General features: G+C 36.1%; 1 protein-coding gene across 2 annotated transcripts in view; it reads left to right on the top strand.

Annotated features, from left to right (window-relative positions):
• Positions 1-17694, top strand: part of dock1 (dedicator of cytokinesis 1) — a 549009-nt gene that overhangs the window by 172314 nt on the left and 359001 nt on the right. For both annotated transcript variants that reach the window (XM_059947697.1, XM_059947695.1), the window contains exons 19-22: positions 6684-6781; positions 7918-8007; positions 8987-9087; positions 12304-12438. In XM_059947697.1, the coding sequence (XP_059803680.1) occupies positions 6684-6781; positions 7918-8007; positions 8987-9087; positions 12304-12438 (424 nt within the window). The remainder of the gene's footprint in view (positions 1-6683; positions 6782-7917; positions 8008-8986; positions 9088-12303; positions 12439-17694) is intronic.

Here is a 17694-nt window from a genome sequence, read left to right as displayed (position 1 = left end):
TTCTTACCCACAATGCAAAATGGTAGAGGCAGCAATCCAGAGATCAATTTCCTTGAGGTCTTGCTTTTTCGCTTTCTATTTAACTCCCTGTGTTCTCTCTTCAGGACCTCATCCTTCTTTTTACCTGTATCATTGGTACCAAAATGTACCACAGCTTTTAGCTTTTCACTCTCCCCCTTTGGAATGCTGTGAACCCGATCTGAGTTATCCCCGGATCCTGGCACTTCGGAGGCAACATAACAACCAGGTGTTTCTTTCACATCCATAGAATCTCCTACCTGCTGCTCTTCTACTCCTCTTCTCTTCTGAGCCACAGAGCCAGACTCAGTGACAGTGACTTGATTGTCTGCAGCTTCCTACCTGGTAATATCCAAGGCAGTATACTTAACATTGAGGGGAATGCTGCACTGGTTGCCTATTCCCCTTCACTTTTTGGACAGCCAGTCAGGTACCTGCTTCCTTTAACTTCTATGTGACTCCATCCCCGTAGCTCCTATCTATCACATACTCATTCTCCAATATGTGTCAAAAATCCTCGATCTGCTGCTCAGTTCCTTAAAATGGTCTCTAAGGAGCTGCAGCTCGATGCGCCCTTTTTATTAGGGGGACTGGAGGTCTCCCAGAATTCCCACATCTCACACGTAGAACATACTATTAACCCTGGATCCATTCTCACCGCATTATGTGCTAGTAGACAAAGATAGAGAAAATTAACTTAGTAGACACTTAGAGCCTGTTAAACAAAAACCGTTGAGTCAAAACCTGATCACTTTAACCCCAGCCCACTCCGACAGTGGCAGCTCTGTTTAAACCTTATTCTTGAGTGTCTAAGAAAACTGAACTGTGATCACTAACTGAATGATATTTGTTTAATAACTTGAGGGTTTGTTCCAAACATAGCAGTACAGCGTTTAATTGCCCTCTGTGGAAATAAAACAAAATGAGCATTTTATTGCACGTTGTGGCCACAATTGATTAACGTGCCTACTCAGAACTCTAGCAGAGATACTAGAGGATTGAAACATAACCAGTGTTATTCTACTGTTTGAGAAAGGCTCTTAACATCAATTAGGAAATTATAGGTTGGTGAGTCTGACGTCAGTTTGTGGGGAAGTTATTGGAAGATATTCTGAAGATCCAGAGATACGTATATACTTGGACTGATTAAACATAGACAGCATGATCTCGTGCATGCTAGGCCATGTCAAATCAATTTTATAGAGTTTTTCATGGAGTTACCAGGAAAGTTGTAAGGTAGTGGACTTCAGCAAGGCATTTGACAAAGTCCTTCATGGGAGGTTGGTTAAGAAGGTACAGTTGCTCAGAATTCAAGATGAGTTTGTAAATTGGTTTAAACATTGGCTCTTTGGATGAAGCCAGAGAGTGGTAGTAGATGATAGTAGACTGGAGGCCTGTGACTAGTGGAGTGCCACTGTGATTGGTGCTGGGTCCATTGTTGTTTGTCATCTTTATCAGCGATCTTGATGATATAATGTGGTTAACTTGATCAAATATTTTGTAGATGATACTAAGATTGGGGGTGTGGTGGACAGTGAGGAAGGCTATTATACCTTGTAGAGGGATCTGGACCAGCTGGAAAAATGGGCTGAAATTGGCGGATCGAATTTAATGCAGAGAAATGCGAGTTGTTGCAGTTTGGTAGGACCATTGGGGAGGTCTTGCACAGTGAAGAGTAGGACAATAAAAGTATTGAATACAGGAGATGGGATGTTATGTTGAAAAAGTATAAAATGTTTGTGAGGCCTAATTTGGAGTATTGTGTAAATAAGGTTGAAAGAGTATAGAGAAAATTTACAAGGATGTTGCCAGGTCTGGAGGACCTGAGTTATAAGGAAAGATTGAATAGGTTAGGACTATGTTCCTTAGGACGTACAAGATTTGAGAGGAGATTTGATTGAGGTGTACAAAATTATGAGGGATATAGATAGGGTAAATGCAAGCAGACTTTTTCCACTGAGGTTGAGTGGGACTACAACCAGAGTTCATGAGTTGAGGGTGAAAGGTGAAAAGTTTAAGGGGAACATGAGGGGAAACTTCCCCACTTAGAGTTATGAGAGAGTGGAACAAGCTGCTAGCACAGGTGGTGCATGTAAGCTCAATTTCAATTTTTAAGCAAAGTTTGGATAGATACATGGATGGAAGAGGTATGGAGGACCATGGTCCTGGTGCAGGTCGATGGGAGTAGGCAGTTTAAATGGTTTCAGCATGGACTGGATGGACTGACGGGTCTATTTCTCTGCGGTAATTTTTTATGACTGTGAATCAACAATATTAATATTACTTTTGAGCAATCTCTGGTGATTTATCTGGCTTTCATTTCCAAATCTTGGATTTCTGAACTTCATCATAAGCAAGAACCAGGGTTAGAATTCAAGATAGTGAATTTTGGCATCACTATGGATCACCATTGCCTGGTCAGAAGAAATATTTGTACTGTCATTTTCTATCACCTGGAGGTTCTGAATAGAAATGCTTATTTACCAAACACAGAACTGCTCAGGGAGGAAAGCTAACCTTTATCCATAAATCTGACAATTGATTCAAAGACTTGATTCAGTAGTGAAAGAGCAACACTTATTCACAGGCACATGCTCACCATAGATATCAAAATACTTCTGAAATGACAGAACCCTAATAATTTGTTAAGTATTTCTTTTTATCAGTCGTTTGTCATTATTTTTACTGCTTTGTCTATCACTTAAGAGCCTGCCGGAATATCAGTCTGTGTTCAACCCTCTCACCAGGCTCGTTACCTAACTTCCACTGACAGCCATGTGACTCAGCAGTGAAAAGGCCAGCTTTCATAAGCAACATACATCTAGAGTCATTATGATTTGGGGTTCAACTGAACAGGAAAGTTGGGATCTTCTGGGGAGGAACATTGATTGTAGCGAAGGCGGTGTAAATAATGCATCATGCAAAGAAATTAACAGATTGTATACCAAATAAAATTACAATGTAAATATGTTTACCAAATTTTCAACTTTCTTTTCTTTTTCCATCTTTTTATTATCATTATTAATAACAACAAAATAAAATTGGTACATAGATAATGGGATTACAAACATATTTCAACTAACTATAAAAGATTACAAAAACAATGATTACAGTATAAATGAGTATTCCCACGTCGTAAAAGATACAATGTACAAATAGACAAGGCAAACCTAGGTGTATCATAATATAAAATAAAAAGAAAAAATAAAAAGGAAAAAAGAAAAAAAAATCATCATGCAAAAACTAATCTAAAAATCTAATAACTAATAGAAGAAAAAAACAAAAAAGAAAAAAAGAGAAAATTAAAAAAAGAGAGAAAAGAAAAAGAAAGGTTGTTTATAATATCTCACAAAAATACAAAATCAACAGTGTCGTCAACTCCGATCCTCTTGACATATATGAAAGCAAAACTGGAAAATCAAATAGGCCTGGAACAGGGTCCTATTACATCATATGAAAATATTGAATAAATGGTCTCCATATCTTTTCAAATTTAGTAGGAGTGTCAAATACACCTCTTCTAATTTTTTCTAAACTTAAACATAACATAGTTTGAGAAAACCAATGAAATACAGTAGGAGGATTAATTTCCTTCCAATTCAACAAAATAGATCTTCTAGCCATTAGTGTAAGAAATGCAATCATTTGACAGGCGGAAGAAGATAAATGAAGTGAGTCCATCATTGGTAAACCAAAAATTGTGGTAATAGGATGAGGTGGTAAATCAATGTTCAATACCGCAGAGATAACATCAAAAATATCTTTCCAATATTTTTTCAAAAGCGGACACAACCAGAACACATGAGTTAAAGACGCTATTTCAGATTGACATCTATCACAAATAGGATTTATATAGGAATAAAAATGAGCCAATTTATCCTTGGACATATGGGCCCTATGTATGACCTTAAACTGTATTAATGAATGTTTGGCACATATGAAATTTTCAACTTTAACAAACAGTTACAGAAAAAGAAAAAAAAAATTGGAAGGACCCATTAGAGTTAAATCTGTCTAAATGTACACCTAAACGTTGGAGCTCATTTCTGGAGTGGTTGGGTGTATAGCTTTACTCACGCACTGACCGGAAATCTGTGTTAAGGCAACAGCCACAGTCCCGATTTCCCTTGAAGACCATCTTGAATCAACTGGCTCTCTCAGGAATATTGGCGCTTCCTATTTGGACCAATTCATCTGCACAAAGCACTTCCTACAGTGGGGTCTCTCTTTCGAATGGAATTTTGTGGCATATTTCCTTGTGACCTGCTCCGCAGCTCCTGCCAAAAACAAAACAAAACAAAACCAGATTACTGTCCTTCAGAAATCTCTTCCTCCCTGCACTCTGGAGCAGAAAGTTACAAAAGATACCAAGACAACCCCGATTGGTTGAAACCGCATTCCTAAGTTGGACAACATGGCTCCTTGTCCTTAGCCGAAGCCGGAACACTCTTACTAGCAGGATACATCACTTTTACAGAAAAATGCCAAAGTAAAAGCACCTCAGCATAGGAGTAGGAATCCTAAGTTTAATTACTAAAATACTAAGTAGCAAATTTGAAAATGAACAAATTTTGTTACTTTATGCAAGAAAATAATTCCTCCACATGAAAAAGTGACAGCACTGCTTTATAATAAATAGGTACAAAAGAATTACATGAACTTGGCAGTGGTTGAAAGTTGCTGAAATCTCTTCCAAATCTAAAACATGCACATCAGCAATTCTGGTTCATGATATTCACAAAAATTAATTGCTATGTTGTTGGCCTTCCAATGCTAAGGCTCTTGCTTCTGAAATTGCATCATTAAAATTTGTTTCCTCTTTACTTATCTCTTATTCTTTAAAATATCCGTTAAAATCTGACTCTTTGGCCATGCATTAAACTATTTAAATGTGTGATCCAGTGTAAAATATTTGAATGATCTGTTAAATACTGAAGTATGCTTTGTAAAGTTAAAGGTTCTAACCCGTTATCTTACAGAACTACAGGATCATTATACTAGAGACGTATGACATTCAACCTATCACAGTTGTGCCTCCTTTTCATAAAACAATCTAGTTCACTCTATTCCCCCACTCCTCCCCTTTCATCCTCCATATACTTTACATTCAAATACTTTATCATTTTCTTTTAGAAAGCTACAATTGATTTTGATCTTAAATTCAGGCATTTTATCTCGTTACTAAATGTTTTCCTTAGATCAACTCCAGATAATTTGCTACAAGTTTTTAATGTCTTCATACTTTTGTGAAATGAAAAGGTTTTTCTCTGCTCAACCTATCTAAACGTAGCTATCTCAAATCTCTCAATCTTTTCCATTATGAAGAGATCTCTCCAACTTCCTCAATTGACTTCCATTCCTTGCTTCCTGTAACTATTTGAACAGAGCTTTTCTGCATCATCCTTGGTGATTTCACAAGCTTTGGAGAATGAAGTGAGCTAAACTGATACAGTTGTCTAGTTGGGACCTTATAGTGCAATATCAAGGCTTTCAGCAGCTTTTTGCTTCTGTATGCCTCTGCATCTCTATTTATGATACATATTACTCCTGTCCATTAAATTCATATGTATTCCAGCATAATCAAGTACTTATCCAAAATTATGCCAAGGACTCTGTCCCTGCGGGCATTCTAAGATTGCATCATTTACACTGTCTCTCACATCTCTCCATTAAATGATACTGTGTCTGCCAACTTTTAAATTGGAAAAAAATCCTCCCCAATAGTCACCCATTAGTCCCAGCAAACCTTGAATTTCTACTCTCCATAACTATATAAAAGAACTCTAAGCAAACAGCAAAATATCAGAAGACCAAGCACACTCCCTTGCCTGCTCCAGTTGTTCTAAGTGTGCTATCCAAATACATATTCCATCCGTGAGCCCTGTCAACAAATCCTAGAAGGATTTTGAACCTGGATTTGTACAGAATAGTAAATCAGAACTATTAATGGGGAAAAGAAAACACAAAGTTACTAGGACAACTGTCCTTGAAATGAAAATAATGGTTTTCCTTCCAATGCAATTTGCATTTACTTTAGGGTCTGTGATGATATGTTACCTGCACTTTCACACTTCCATCATTTCGTCTAACCCTATAATCTTACAGGAAATCTGAGCTATTCTGTTTTTTTTTCATCAAGTCCAATTTTAATTCCCCAATTATTGGCGCCAATGGTTATGGTTCTAAGATTTGAAATTCATTATTAGATAGAATTTATAATAATTCAGCTCAATAATACAGCCCTTTGGCCCACTGTTTTTGTGCTGAACTTTCAAAGTGCCAACCTGAACTAATCAAATGGACTTCAAATGGTCTGTATCCCTCAGTTTACTGCCTGTTCACATGTCTGTCTCAGTACCTCTTAAGCACTACTATAGTAGACACTCTTAGGCACATATGTACAGCTAGGGTGGCTAAGAATTTTGCAGAGTACTGTAGCAATTTATGTATTGCTGCTGTGGACAATACACTAGCAAGTAAATGTTCTATTTTGTTTCATTTCCATAGATCATTGTGGACAAAAGAAGTTATAAGTACCAGTCACACATTGCAGTGAGATGAAACTGCAGTTACATAATACATTTTGTTTATATTGTTTCAGAGTTTTTAAAATTGCCTTTTTACTTTGTTAATAAGAAACATCCTTGTATGTGGTTTGTTTACAGTGGACCTCTTGGGACTTCTGAAATGGCGGTCAAACACAAATTTGCTGCAGCAGAATTTGAGGCAGTTGATGAAAGTGGATGGAGAGGAGGTTGTTAAGGTAATTGGCTTCCATTTTCTGAAAAAAATCAGATGTGTACGTTAAATTTCTTAAGCTAAGATTTGTGTGCATTCATGTGTGAGTGTAATTTAAGATAAAAAGTAGCCACTCATTAAGATGCAAAGTTGCAATTAGTTTTAATACTTAAACTTCAAGTGTAATTTTGCTTTTGAAATGAAAGGACTTAACTGGATTTGGCAAGAGTATATTGCAATACATAGTAGGAATTACATGACAATACATGTACAAAGACTGTTGTCGTGCTTTCTTTGTAATAGCATCAATATGTTGAGCACAGGACAGATCCTCAGAGATGTTGTTACTGAGAAACTTCTGATCCCTTGATGAGGACTGGAGTGTGTTCCCTTCGCTTGTCCTTCCTGAAGCCCTCCAAACAATTCTTTGATCTTACTAACATTGTATGCAAGGTTGTAGCTGTGATACCACTCAATCAGCTGATCCATTTCACTCCTGTACACCTCTTCATCACCATTTGAAATTCTTCAAACAATAGTTGTGTCTTTGGGAAATTTATAGATGACATTTGAATTGTGCTTAGCCACACAATTGTGCAACTAGTACAGTAGGCTAAGCACAAGTCCTTGATGTGCGCCAATGCTGAATGTCAGTGAGGAGATGTTATTTACGATCTGCACAGACTGTGGTCCTCCAGTGAAGAAATCAAGGATCCAGTGGCAGACACGGAGGTACAGAGGTTTTGTACTTAAAAAAAAAAACTGAGGATATGTATGATTGTGTTGAACGCTAAGCTGTAGTTAGTAAACAGCAGTCTGACATAAGTATTACTATTGTCCAGGAGATCTGAGACAGTGGATAGCCATTGAGATGGCATGCATTGTAAACTTGTGGTTAATGAAACTAACTAACTTACAGCATTTCAGATTGAATGATTAACTGCTTTAGAAACTCTACTGATGGATACAAAGAAAGATGAAGGAAATTGGGCATCACTGGCACTCATCCCAGCATAGTCTGCATGGCTTTTTTCTTGTGCTTGTGTTTTATTAAAGCAATGAAATATTCAGAGAATGTGGTGCTTAACCAAACAGTTTAAAAAAAATAAAAAACAACTGTAATTTGGTTTGTATATGTTCAAATCTATATCTATGTTTCAGTTTTTGCAAGATACACTTGATGCACTTTTTAATATCATGATGGAGAATTCTGACAGTGACACCTTTGACACATTAGTTTTTGATTCTTTGGTAAGTAGAATCTTTGGTGCTATTCATATTTTCATATTACTTATGTTAACTAGCTTAGTGCTAAATAACAATGAATTGATTAGTTCTGTAATCATTAGTGTTCAAATAAAGTTAATAAATTGATAAAGGTAAAATTTGCTGCCATTTCATGTTTGTTCTCAAGCTTCAGGATTTTCTTCACAGTAAAATACAAACTAATAATAAACTTAATTGTTACAATGATATTGGAGGTCAATCAAATCTTTTTTCTATCAGCCTACTTTGAAATATTAGATATGAAATATTATGCTAATATTGTGGATGGAGTTGAATCTCATCTTTTTGTGTTGTTACCTTGAGGACAGGTTTTTTTAATAAGTTTTCTGTGAAATTTTAAAATTTCATTCTTGTTTTCAGCGTTTCATTGCCTTATCTCACTTTCTCTGTGACTCCTTCTCTGGCACTGCAACCCTCCACAATAATGTACTGTTCCAGCATTGGCAGTTATTGTTTTTGCTGATTTTGCTTTCATCTATTAATGACAATTCCTTCAATTGTCTGGGCTTTAAACTCTGGTCTTTTCTTCCTTGATCTCTTTGCTTTTCTGGAACAACACACACAAAATGTTGGAGCAAGTTAACAGGTCAGGCAACATCCATGAACAGAAGTAAACATTCAACATTTTGCATTGAAATCAGACCCTGTTCTTTTTCCTCCATATGTGCTGCCTTACCTGCTGAGTTCCTCCCAGAATTTTGTGTGTGTTGATTCAGTTTAATAGCATATGATTTTGCAGTTATTTTCTGTCTTAGCTCCCAGCGTAAATCATTTCAATTTATTTTTGAAATTATTCAGATTTTTAAATTTGTTGTACAAATTTAATACAAAAGAATCTATCAACCGCAATTTATCAAGTAATTAGATGTAGACTTATTAAGAAAATGGTCTCAATAAAATAATTTTATTCATTTAAACTAATTTGTTTCTTTTCCCTCTACAGGTATTTATAATTGGACTGATTGCTGATAGAAAATTCCAGCATTTCAACCCTGTTCTTGAAACATACATCAAAAAGCACTTTAGCGCAACTTTGGCTTACACGTATGTTTTATAAAAACTGATGTTTTATGTTTGTGTAACCCCCTGGGTCACCTCAGGCTCGCTCAGCTCATTCTCGTCTAGGGGGAGCAGCCTTCGGCCCCGCCAAACTGGGTAATCAGCTGGTGTGGATGCTGTGTGATGTCCCCGCCTTGCCCAAAACCAGACAGTACACCATATGCGATTAAATGAATACAATTTATAAAGGTTACTATAACTAAGTGATTAATAACGATACAGTATATATGAAGGAAAAAAAATAAAGAAAAGGCGCCAAACTTATCAAAGTCCAAACCACTTCGTGCGCAACCGTTGGAGCTCAATTACTGAAGTCTTCTGGCCACCATTCGATCCCCTCCGAACCCCTCAACTTGCAGCTCAGGACCACCCGAAGTGGTCAACCAAGCACATCTATCTTCGTCTCCTCTCCTCGGGGTACCTCCTGGCCTTAGACCCCCCCCCCACCCCTTGGGGTCCATTCCTCGCCTAGTTTACAGCATCGTGTCCTCTCTCTCTCACTCCCTCGTGCCGACTCTTCAAAATGCCCGCCAACAATAGCTTACAGACTCAGAAGAAAGAACAACATTAATCCCAATTGGTTAACAAAGGAATACAATTCTCGTTATCAATAAATTTTAACCCAAACAAGCTTCCAGCACTCTCTCGCAACAAAGAAGCATTCCTACTTTTAACAAAAACAAAGAAGCCATTTTGATTACATACACAGTAACAAAGAAAAAGAAGAAATCCCCTTTACACTTGCAATCTTATATATTATGATTAGAATATATTCTGTTTCATTTCTACCTTAGGTTAAAGCATGTTTTCAAGATTTTTGTTATAAGTAATATATATTTCTTCTATAAGAAGGTTCCACAAAACATGTTCACTTTCTTTATTTTATGACTAATAAAAGGATTCCTGGTTCAATTAAAACTCTCCTTTAGGTCACTAATTCCTTGGAATTCTCCACGTATCTGGAATACTTCAGCATAATTCCTATTGCTGCTGATGGCTTGCATTTGGCAGTCTTAAATAGGTAGTCTAAAACTCATTTGAGTGGACATTCACAAAGAGTATTTCATTATTGGAAAATTGCTGGTGCCATGCATGTTCTCATAAATATGTTTAACAGTATTTTGAATGTCTTAAGGAAAAAGGTGAAAGGCAGCCTTTTAGGTGTAGACAGAATGTTTTAATTCTCAAATTATAAGTAGAGGTAAAAAAAAATCCAATTTAGAATTTTACCCAAGTAAGTTACAACAACATTCCTTTTTCATAAGGGATGTGAAGCTGGAAAGCACATTAGGAAAAAAGTAGAGAGAGAATTTCAGTTTCAACAATTACATTCTGCAGTTCTACAGCTGATTATAACTGCTGATTTTGAATGAATTAGGTGAGGATCAAGGAAGCAATATTTCTCCTACCAGCCAATACTTGATTGGCTATGTCTGAACTAAGTGTCAATGAATGCTTAAACAATCTGTATTCATTACCTGTGGTTTATCAAGAATATATTGTATCCTTGAATCATGAATGATCAATAGCAGATGTTTTATTTTGCTAATTGCTGAAATTCCTGCAAAAGGTGAACCTCACGGAGAACTCCCTGCCGTAAATTTGGTCAGAAAGCTAGCTTTGACCTTTTTTGTGTCGTCTGGGCATAAAATAACATCTTGAGAAAAGGCAGAAATGAGCATAAATGCCGTGACAACACATTAAACCATATCCTGGGTTGCCTCAACTGTTGAAGGTGTCAGATATTTTAAATGTGTGTAACATTTTTGTGCATTTCAGTTTAAAATTTAAAAGTAGTTAAAGTTAAAGCTCTTAAATATTTCAAGTACTTTGCAACTTACTAATTGAATAAAACTTGACTGGCTCCCTTGAAGACATTCCACTTCATGAAATGAATGGAATCACTGAACCTGTGCCATGTCAAACCAGGTGCTGGTTCAGTTGGCAAATGTTTCAGCATAGTCATTTGGTAACTGCAGGAAGTTGGTATAGTGTATGTAGTTTCAAGAGGAATCCAACATGATGAAGGACATTTCAAAATTGGTCAAAATCTAGGCCATGGATTGTGCCCAATGAGTTGTTCTTTAGATTTCAACTCCTTTGGTAACATATATTGAATACCTGACTTAAGCACTCAGTTTTCTATCACATCTATATGTCACCAGTATCACTGAAAGTTACAAACCTTATGATATGATATAATCAGTTTTTCAGTTAGGCGTCATAAACTATGAGGAGGGTAAGAATAAACTTCAAGGGACTGTGGGCAGGTGGATGGAGAGAGTAGACAAATGCAAGTAAACTTTAACAGAAAAATATGTTGGTGCATTTTGTTAGGGTGAATGAGAATGGACATTCAAATCTACTCTGAGTTGTTTAGGAACAGAGACCTCAGGGCATATGGCATGTTCATAAATTTTCTTGCTTCACTCTCTGTGCCATGGTTCTTCTAGTCTATTCAAACTTACTGGGTTCATAGGAAAAAGGTTTTTAGAATGCGTACAATCTATAAAAAGTGAACTAACATTGGGACATTAGTAACGATAACATTAATAATCAATAAATTCTGCCCCTTTCTGCCATCACCAAAAACCCAAGTTTGCTAGATTATCAGAATTTTTAATCTATTTTGGTTTCCCTAATTATATGGAATTATACCTCTGAAACACCGGCACTATGCCTACCTTATTAAATTTTCCATAAACTTAATTATATTCTGTTACACCTCAGTTTTGCCTATTGTTAGAAAGGAATACTTAAGAACATTCAAACTTTTCAGATAACATTTAATTTCTCAGTGTAGGTATCATTATAGATTATCCTTGGAAGGCTCTTCAGAGCTATTTTTGAAATGAAAATCAGAACACCGAAGTTTGGGTTTCAGGTAGATTGATTAGACTCATAATTAGGCTTGTACTTTGCACCATCCTTTGGTGCCTTCTGCTAAAAATGGATACATCTTAAATGTATCATTCTGTAGTATATTGTGGAGAGAATTAAGGTACCTTATTGTGAAATTATACAGAGTAAAAAAATTACAAGATCTTATGTCTCTTGTTTGGCTACTAGTCATTGTATCACAAGAGATGAGGGAAGTGTTGCATCATAAGGGTTCAGACGTTGAAATAGAAGCATTTTTAAAGATTAAAGTGTAATTAAGTGATGGATTTTGGAATTGACAACATCATAATTTTCATTTAGGAAGCTCACCACTGTTTTGAAAAACTACGTGGACAACTCGGAGAAACCTAGCGTGACAGACCAACTGTTCAAAGCAATGAAATCCTTAGAATATGTCTTCAAGTTCATCGTTCGTTCAAGAATACTCTTTAATCAGTAAGTATTAAGATTTTTTCCACGAATTTAATAGTTGTACTCGTGCACCCATGGAAAATTGTTTTACATATTGCTAACTAATTTGATTTCAAGTCACATAAAATAATGAATTTTATTTATGAAAATTGTACCTTCCGTATTCATATTTAAGACTACATAACAGAGTTCAGTTTTTTTCATAGATTCTTTACATGTCTAGTTGAACTTGACCTCTGTTCATCAATCCTTCAATCCATCTGAAGATTTGGTCATGAAACCAATCACACTACTGATTTTCAAATGCAGTCCTCCAGTTTTGTTCATTTGGGAGTTCATTTCTGGCATGACTTTTTAAACATTCTTTTGTACTTTTTTCACTAAGTCAGGATAAAAATTGACGGAGGCAATTTATAGAGGGGAATTGTCTGTCAAAATCTACATTGACGTCAGTGTAGTTGATAGGTTATTGTAGGACTGTTCAAAACCAACTCAAATTCCTCATGTCAAATATTGCATTTCTTGGTTGTGTTAGCTTTACCTTAAAACTAGCAGTCTTATCTCTGAATCAGAATAATGGGATGATTGAAATTATCATAGAAATCTTAGGATATAATATGGTTTGACTGCTGAATGCCAATTCAAAACTTCAGCACTTTTGGAGATCTTTCTTTTGAAGAGATTTTAAATAGGCTTGTCACTAGGCATGAAGAAGCTGGCAGTGCTTTTTGCAGAAGACCCAAAGCGATCTTTAGAAGTTTGTCAAAGTTTTATCAATCTTCAGTTGATAGTTAATTGTATAATTATTTAAAATAATTAAAAAATCAAAACAAAAGTTATACAAAACTCTGAGGGCTATAGATAGGGTTAATTGCAAGCAGGCTTTTGCCACTGAGGTTGGGTGTGACTAGAACTAGAGATCATACGTTAAGGATGAAAAGTGAAATATTTAAGAGGAACAGGAAAGGGAACTTCTTCACTCAAGAGTAATGAGAGTGTGGAATGAGCTACCAGTGGAAGTAGTGGATGTGGATACATTTAACAGAAATTTGGCTAAGTACATGGATACTCATTGATTCTATTATATTTGTTTTGTTCTATTGTGAATGCCTGCAAGAAAATGGTTTGCAGGTAGTATATGGTGACATAGAGTGTTTTGATAATAAATGCACTTTGAATCTTTGAGGTGCAGGTTGATGGGATGAAGCAGAATAACAGTCTGACATGGACTAGCTGTGCTGTAGTGGTATTTGACTCTAAATGGAGACAGAGAGACTGTTGATATTGAAACCTAGAGCAAGCAAACACAAAAAACTGGAGGAAAGTTAAATCAAAACTTTAATTTCTTCTGTTGTCACCAGCTTATTTGTAATCAAATGTGGTGAAATGCCACCTTCTATATGGTACATAGGATGGATCATAGAAGTTACTGCTGTATAGAAAGCAGGTACTTATTAGGTGTGAGGGAACATAGGTGGTGGCATCCTGAGAAAAGGAGAACTTGAATATATAATAGGAAGTAAGAAAGTTCAGCTAATACAATGGAGTGTATTTTTCTGTAATTGGCATCACGCCTAATTGAATGATTTGTCTTTTTAAATATTATACCACTGGTTTGAAGGGTAAGACAGTAATTTCTGTATGTTCTTCATTTATTATAATGATGGCAGCTAATGTACACATGAATGAGAGTGAGGTATTCATCTTTTTGTACTAGTTCTATTAAGACTTTATAAAGAACATTAAACAGTAAAAACAAAACTAAACTAAACCAATATTTGTTGAGACCACCCTTTGACTTTAAAACTTCACCAATTCTCTTAGGTACACTTTTGTGCAGTTATGTAAGAAAATTGGCTGTTACGTTGTTCCCAGTATCTTGGAGAATGTGCCACAGTTCTTCTGAAAAATTTGGCTCTCTGTCTTGCTCCTGTCTCTCCCGTTAATTACACACGGCCTTGATGATGTTGTTGTCAGGGCTCTGTGGAGGCCGTGCCATCTGAAACCATATAAAAATCTCAGTCTCTAAGACTTGCACTGTACTGTATGCCAGTGATATGAAACCTATTCAGATTATGATAATCAATTAACTTAGTTTTCTCAGGAGGGTTGTTTGGTGTTGAATCTGAAGCAGAATCAGGTTTTTAATATCACTGGCATATGTCGTGAAATTTGTTTTGCAGCAGCAGTACAGTGCAATACATAATATCAAAAAAAAATTACAGTAAGAAGAAAATATATAAAGAAATTTAATTAAATAGTGCTAAAAGAGAGCAAAAGAGAAAAAAAAAGTGAAGTAGTGTACATTCTCCATTCAGAAATCTGACGGCAGAGGAGATGAAGCTGTTCCTTAAATGTTGAGTGTGTCTTTAGGCTTCGGGCAGATGTAAATAATTTGAAGAGTTTTCAAATAAAGTCCGTGAAAATGAAAATAAAACACATTAGAGCACTACAGATAAGTAGAGATAATGAAATAAACTGTTATGTTGCACACTTACTTTTTCCAACTTCAAGCTGCATCCAGCAACGGAGTATTGGTCAGCTACAATGCTGTCAATCCTTCAGCACATGTTTTACTTCACTTTTTGATCAGGAACACTGAAACTTAAGCCACCTTGAAGTACTAATAGCAGATCTCAATCCACTGCAATTGTACCACAGATTAGACAACATCTGTGGAGAGAGGAACACAGCTGATGTTTCAGGGTGATGGTAGTTCATTAGACTGAACTCCGTTCTAATGGAATGTCGTTGACCTAAAATCGATTGCTTTGTTAGCCTTTAGTAACTGATTAGCTGAACATTTGTAGCATTTTCAGTTTTATTTGAGCTTTGTATATCATTGCGATGATATTTTAAATAAGACCATAAGACATAGGAGCAGAATTAGATCATTTGGCCCATCAAGTCTGCTCCACCTTTCAATCATGGCTGATCCTTATTTTTCTCCTTCTCAACCCCAGTTCCCGGCCTTCTCCTCAGAACCTTTGGTGCCATGTCCGATCAAGAACTTATCAATCTCTGCCTTAAATACACCCAACAACCTGGTCTCCACAACTGCATGTGGCAACAAATTCCACAAATTTACAACCCTTTGGCTAAATAAATTTCTCTGCATCTGTGTTTTGAATGGACACCCCTCTATCCTGTACCTTCTTGTTCTAGACTCTCCCATCATGGGAAACATCCCTCTCACATCTGCATTGTCCAGGCCAGGGGTCGGCAACCCTTACCACTGAAAGAGCCATATGGACCCGCTTCCCACAGAAAAGAAAACACTGGGAGCCACAAAACCCATTTGACAATTAAAATGAAATAACACGGGGGTGGGTTTCAAGATGGCGACGTAGACATCTGCCTTTTAGGCGCTCTTCATTTTTTAAGCTACAATCACCCTTTAATCAAATCTTTTCGTACTTAATTACATGGGTTGATATTTACGATTTATTTCTCTTTTTAAAAATAACACTGGATTTAATTTTTTCAAACTTAAAATGTCTGTACCTAAGAAATCGTCTAAAGACCCTATAACTCTCGATGCAATCTCCAGTCTTCTGGATACTAAACTTGTAAGTCTGGAAAACAAACTTACTGCGAAAATGTCGGAGCTTGAAGAAGTCGTTAAATCATTTGATATCAAGCTTCAATCGCAGGCAGCAGATATTGAGCGCCATGAAGGAAAGTTTGCGGCTCTTGACAAGATAATTTGTGAAAAAATACGTACAATCGAAACTTTGGAGGAGAAGGTACGGTCAACCGCTAAAATAGTGGAGCACTATAAGTTTAAAATCACCGATCTCGAAAACCGGTCTCGCAGACAGAATTTACGCATTATTGGATTTCCCGAAAATCTCGAGTCTGGTGACTTAACTGACTATTTCTCTAATTTATTGTGGGAAATTTTTGGCGAGGACGCTTTGCGGGTTAAACCTACTATTGATCGTGCCCACAGAGTTTCAAGATTTTCGGCTGCGAAAGATAAGCCACGAGCTGTGATTGTCCGTCTCCATCATCCTCGGGAGAAAGAGCTTTTAATTCGATTAGCTCGTCAGAAAGGTATGATTTCTCACAGAAGCAACAACTTTCGTATTGTGGAGGACTATTCATTCGAGGTAATGAGGGTGAGAATTGCTTTTAAACCGGTGATGGCGGAGGTTCATTCGATTGGACTTAAACAAGCTTTAAGATACCTAGCGAATCTCAGAATTATGTTGAGCGACAACATTCAGCGTTTCTTTAATACTCCGGAAGAAGCGAAGAAATTCGTTGAAGAATATCGCTCTTCTAGTCCAACTTGAACTATGTGTTATGAAGAAGACCTTTTGGAGAGAAGACGCCATTCCGTTTTAGGTTTTAACTTATGAAGCTGCGGTATAGCTTTTTATTTTGGTCTGTAGACCTGGTTTTTTTTATTATCATGATATACAGATACTTTTTTAACTTTACTATAATGTCTTTTTTCTTAATTAATTTTTTTTTCCCTCTGGATTAGATATACATGTTAAGACTTTGTAATAATGATTTATTTTTTAAGATGTCGTTTCTTCTTCCCATAAGACTTTGTTTTCCGTAAGCGTTTATTTGCCTGTATTTGAGAATGGGACGAATGTTTTGAATTTTTGAACCTTTTTTTATTAATATATTGTAGTGGTTATTGAACCCTTTTTAAATTCTATTTTGATAACCTTTTTTTTAAAAAAAGATTGGTGAATTTACATCTATATTTTGTAATATGGTCCTTTCAAAATGTCGTTTCTTCTTCCCATAAGTCTTTGTTTTTGAAACGTCATTTCCTTATATTTGAATATGGAATTTTTTTTAAAGGCATATTACACTATTTTAAACTTCAATGGTTATCCTTTTTTTTATTAATGATTTTTTGCTTTTTTATATTATTTTTTCATTTTGATTGATATATATTCTTTCTGTTTACAACCCTGTATTTATATCTGGGTGTTATATAGTTTCTCTTTTCTTTCTTTGCATGAAGTCGCCATCTTGAAAATGGGGCTAATATCAGTGTTAGTTTGTGCGCCTGCCGCTTGGCTTTTTTCCGTGGGGTTGGGGGAGGGGGTAGGGATCTTCTTTCACGCTTTTGCTTTTTATTTTTTTGCTTTTAGTTTATGGGCCGACTTTAAATTATTAATATTGTTGAGGTGTCATGTTCTCCGGTTGCTTCTGAATCATTTTTCCTTCTTCCTGAATTATGGGTTATGTGTCTTTTTAACCTTTTATGATATACACAACTAATATTGGCATGATGGATAAGTCTATTAACTT

This window comes from Hypanus sabinus, chromosome 22, assembly GCF_030144855.1.
Source record: "Hypanus sabinus isolate sHypSab1 chromosome 22, sHypSab1.hap1, whole genome shotgun sequence".
NCBI classification, from domain to species: domain Eukaryota; kingdom Metazoa; phylum Chordata; class Chondrichthyes; order Myliobatiformes; family Dasyatidae; genus Hypanus; species Hypanus sabinus.
Note: the sequence above shows the minus strand (reverse complement) of the source record. Positions and strands in the feature narration are given on the sequence as shown.